We start from the raw sequence: 5,026 nt of genomic DNA on the forward strand, positions 1-5,026 counted from the left end.
ATAAACGGAAGAAGGGAGAAATTTATCCCCTACTATAACCTGATGGTTGTATGGGACATAGCGCTTAGATTGTGTTGTAATTGGATAAGTGTCTTTATCTTCTTATCGCAAAAGACGTTGTGGATGTTACGTAGTGCAAGAAATTGGATGGGAATCCGTTGGTCGGTGAGTGATAGTTTGGACTGCTGTCCATGGGTATGTGGACTATCAGATTTGACTATCCCACACACACGAGTAGTCTATAGTCCACATGGACTGCCTGCCCTGCAAAAGTGGCATGGACGGTCCAAGATTGGACCGTTCATCACCACACCGGAGTAACCCAAGTCCGTATCTGGATTAGTCCACATGACAGGTCTAGTAGACTATCACACCGACCGGAATGGAAATTGAGAGATAGATTGTTAGATATCATGGATAATATGCGGGATAATGGTATAGTTCTTCTAAGACTATCCTTTTATTCGACATCGGATGCATGGATCCACCCATATGCTTCCTAAGACTTTCCGTATGGATCCACATGAGATGCGGTTATACATGCCATGGATATAATCAATTAGCCATAATCTGCTAGTTTATTGGACATCTATTCCAGGATCCATGCGACTTTAATAAAAAATTTAATAAAGGATTGTCGAAAAGCAAAAAAAGGAATGTAATATGGACATGATTGAGAAACAAAGGTAAATAAAAATTAAATTAATAAAAAAAAATTAATATAATATAGATGAGTGCTAAAAAAAGGTATGATCCTTTGGAAAAGGCATCACATCCATAAGCTAAGTAATAATAGTAATAATGTAAGGTGTGGATGGAGAAACAAAAATGGAAACAAAGCAAGAAGGGTGTTAGGTTTGCAAAAATGGGCAGATAAAGTTGTAATTATCACAGACTGTATTCTGCCCGATCAAAAAAGGGAAAACAATAAATAAAGAAAAAATCAAAGATGTTATAAGCTTATCACAAAGTGAAGGTAAAAGTAAAGCCGTAACAGTAGAAGTACCTCTTAAGTCAAGTTGCGAAAAAGCGCACTGAACAGACGACGAATAAACACTGGATGTTAAAGACAGAGAAATAGACAATATAATGTGACGGGATATGCATGAGTGAGGACCGCATAAACTAGGCAAATGGTGGACAAAGAATAGAAAATGAGAATAACAAACAAACAAGTGTAGTAACCGTCTTCGAAAAAAAACATATCATAATTAAGGAGTTTGGAAATCTTATGGGCAACACAAGACTAGTGTGAGGAATTGTAAGTAAAAGAAGCCACTAGTATTTGTGGAAGTCTTAGGTGGCAGAGGGTCTGAATGACTAGTCGACCTTGTAGTTAAACTATTTAGCATATAAACCGCCAGGTTTTTTTCATGTGTTGCGTTACTTCTTTTAACAACCAAGCTTTTATTATACATTGGAATTTATCAGATTTTAGTATTTTATTTTTCTAATTAGCTTGAATCTTAAAAGCTTAATGTCAAATTGGTTAACGTGAGACGGCGAATTGTATTGTTTTCAATGGTTATCCGTGTATGTTGGTTATAAATGGATACGGATTACTTGGAAGAAGTTTAAAATGATATTAGGATTTTGCCCGAATATAGGTCCACTTTCTTGTCCGTTTGAAGATAAGTTACTTTACCGAGCCGGCTAGGTTCCTTTTCTTTGTGTGATGGTCAGTAGATATGTTTTGTAAATAATAGTAATAGTGCTTATTTATACTGCTCGCATAGGACTGAAAAGTCCCTTTACTCCAGCAGTAGGCTACTACTATTATTGTGGTCAAATTCTCAAATTATATTGAGGATAAAATTCCATACCTCGGCTGGGATTGAACCCATGCCCTCCTGTTTACCAGGCGAGCGCCTTGACCACTACACCACCGAGGCAGGTACAAAGATAGGAGAAAGCCAGCCGTTCCTAGAACGAACCTTTTGTTTTCTTCTTTTAGAAAGAGAGAACTGTAACAACGGAGGTCTTATCGTCTCGAAAAAGAGGGAAGAAGAATAGGACAGGTGAAAGCTGCCCGTTCCGAGAACGAACACTATCCGTTTAGAATCAAGTTCGCCCCGGGTGGGAATCGAACTCGCGACCTACCGCTGACAAGGCAGACGCACTTCCAAGCTAACCAGGCTGGCGATTTCTTTGATCCAGTAGAGAGGTGTTGAATTTTGATTTGCTAATGGCTACAATTAAGATCTTGAACAAGATAATAAAATTACTTAATTACACATAATAGTTGCATATTTTTCATTTCTGGTGTTATCTTTTTAATTGCAGGCTAAATGCCTGTTAGAATAGCGTGCGAACTTTTCTATTCTGATAAGCAGAGATTTATGGGGCCTCAGGCAGATTAGGTAAGTATCTATCTATCTACATAATTATCTATTTGAGAAAGACGCGATTCGTCTCAATTTTCGGTGGAATATTCGTCTCAGTAAAAAAAGTATTGGACGATTCGTCTCAATTTCCTTTGGAATATTTGTCTCAGTAAAGGTATTGGACGATTCGTCGCAATTTCCATTGGAATATTTGTCTCAGTAAAGGTATTGCTCGATTCGTCTCAATTTCCAGAGGAATATTCGTCTCAATGAAAAGGTGTTGCTCGATTCGTCTCAATTTCCAGAGGAATATTCGTCTCAATGAAAAGGTGTTGCTCGATTCGTCTCGATTTCCAGAGGAATATTCGTCTCAATGAAAAGATGTTGCTTGATTTGTCTCAATTTCCAGAGGAATATTCGTCTCACTGAAAAGTATAGCACGATTCGTCTACTGAGAATTTCCGAATTGTGTACCCAAAAAGGTCATACCAGGTAAAATTAAACAAATACCTGGATTGCTTTGGCAACTTTTGAACTTGTACCTATTAGAGTTAAAATTGGAAGGCGTGTTAGGATATGCATTGATAGAAATGAGGAGGAGGAGGAGGAGGAGGAGGAGGAAGTGGAAAAGAAAAAGGAGAAGTAAAAGAAGGAACAGAAAAAAAGAAGGAGGAAGAGGAGGAGAAGGAGGAGGGGGAGAAGAAGGAGGAGGGGGAGAAGAAGGAAGAGGAGGAGGAGAAGGAGCTACCCTGCTTATACTACCAAAATTAGACTGAAAAAATCTTTTCTTACCTGCTATCAGACAGGGTCGGATATTGTTCTTCCTGGCAATGGACACGGATATGGTTTTAGCCAGCATTTCAAACTGGTTTATCTGAGCCTTCTGATTGGTTGAAGGACCGGTTCCGCCTTTCTCGTTGGTTGAACCACTTGTTGCTTCTCTCTGATTGGAGAACAAACTTGTTGCGCTTCTGCCGTTGGTGGATTCGTTAATTCCTCTTCTATCATTGGTGGGTTCACTGTTTTGACTTTGGTGATCGAACGAACTGCTGGTTGCGTAATTTTTATTGGTTAAAACGCTGTTAGAGACTCTGTGATTGGAGAAAGTGAGCTGAATATAAACACACAACTTCTGCCTTCACTTCTCAAGCAGTAATGAGAGAAGTAAATACGGCAGGACGAGTAGCAGGAGACAGGGCTGAATGTAAATGAGGCATTAAAAAATACCGGTATATCGTAAACTTTGACATCACGGGATACGCTCCCGTAGGCGATGACGTCATAATTCATGACTCCCGCTTCGTTTGTTCATCATTCTCCACCTTGCCTCTTCGCCTTCCCCTTCTTTTCTCCACAAAATCCTCCGCCTCACTACCATCTTCGGAATCTGGTATAGCTCTACGACCACGGGCCTTTGGTAGAGTTCTGCCTTTACCACCCTTATTGTCAACTTTCTTTCCTCGTGTTCTTCTGTCTACGAAATCGGCTTCCCTATCTACCTCTTCTTCTTCGGCTTTTTCTTCGTCTTCGCTTTCTTCTTCTTCACTTTTCTCATCTTGTTCTTGTTCTTCTTCTTCGCTTTCAATTGCTTTGCCTCGTTTATTTTTGTCTCTATTCTTTATTCTTTGCTTGTTTCTAGTTTCCTCTATTTTCTCTTCTTCTTGTTGTTCTTCGTCTTCTTCTTCATTATTTTCTTGTTCAACTTCTTCTTCTTCTCGGGATTCCTCCAATTCTTTTTCTTCTTCTTCGCTATCTATTGTTTTCTTGGTTCTTCTATTGGCTACGCGGTTGTTTTTAGTTGGTACATCCTCTTCTTCTTCTTCGCTTTCTACTGCCTTCTTACCTCTTCCATTGCCTCCTCTTTCGTTTCTAGTTGGAATATCGCTTTCCATGTCTTCATCATTATCAGTTTCTTCATCATTATCACTTTCTTCCTCATTTTCTTCTTCGCTTTCAATTATTTTTCTGCTTCTGGCGTTGGTTTTTACCTGATTCTCTTCGTTTCCTTTATCACTCTTTTCATTATCCTCAATTTTCTTTCCATTTTCTTTAACGCGATTCTCTTTGTCCTCATTTTTGCCTTCTTGGGACGGTTTGGCTTTCTTTGCCTCAGGTTCATTCTGACCTTCACCGTTCCTTTGGGACAGCTTGTCCCCATCTGTGGACTTTCGCTTTCTATGGCCCGAGCGCGAACGTCCTCAACCACCTCATCTCTTCATCGACATCTCCACCTTCAGCGCGTCACATTTGTTCCACACCCGGTTTGCCACATTCTCTGGGCCACCGTGCCCTCCAACTGTGGCGCTTTCTCGTTTTCGCTCTATTCATCACTCTCTTGCTTGGGACGAAATCTTTGACCCGTTTGAAGACCCTTGGCCATTTGAGGTTTGGCGGTCTCTTGAAAGGTTTCTCCCATCGCTTTTTCTATTTTTACGACAATTGTTTCCTTTTCGTGATTGCGACCACGCACGGTATGTTCGTCATCTTCTAGCAATTTTTCGCTCCCCGTTCTCCAAACGGTTCTATCCGCCAATCCTCCCTTGAAGGTATGTTCGTCTCTATACGTAGGCCCTTACTCCAGCCGTCCCTGCGGGTCATTTTCCCGCGTCGCGGCCCTTTCTCCTGGGCGGCTCTTTTACCGCAAGCGGCTGCACCGGCACTAAAGTTCCGACGAGCGCACACGCTTATCACCGCGGATTAAA

At 40.7% G+C, this 5,026-nt stretch overlaps 1 protein-coding gene across 1 annotated transcript in view; it reads right to left on the reverse strand.

Annotated features, from left to right (window-relative positions):
- Positions 1-3,481: 3,481 nt before the first annotated feature.
- LOC113472939 (cilia- and flagella-associated protein 251-like) overlaps positions 3,482-5,026 on the reverse strand; it is a 10,551-nt gene continuing 9,006 nt past the window's right edge. Inside the window, exon 3 of the mRNA XM_026832725.1 lies at positions 3,482-4,521. Coding sequence (XP_026688526.1) covers positions 3,611-4,521 — 911 coding nt within the window. The 3' untranslated portion in view covers positions 3,482-3,610. The remainder of the gene's footprint in view (positions 4,522-5,026) is intronic.

The sequence above is a fragment of the Diaphorina citri genome, unplaced genomic scaffold (assembly GCF_000475195.1).
Source record: "Diaphorina citri unplaced genomic scaffold, Diaci psyllid genome assembly version 1.1 scaffold10716, whole genome shotgun sequence".
NCBI lineage: Eukaryota > Metazoa > Arthropoda > Insecta > Hemiptera > Psyllidae > Diaphorina > Diaphorina citri.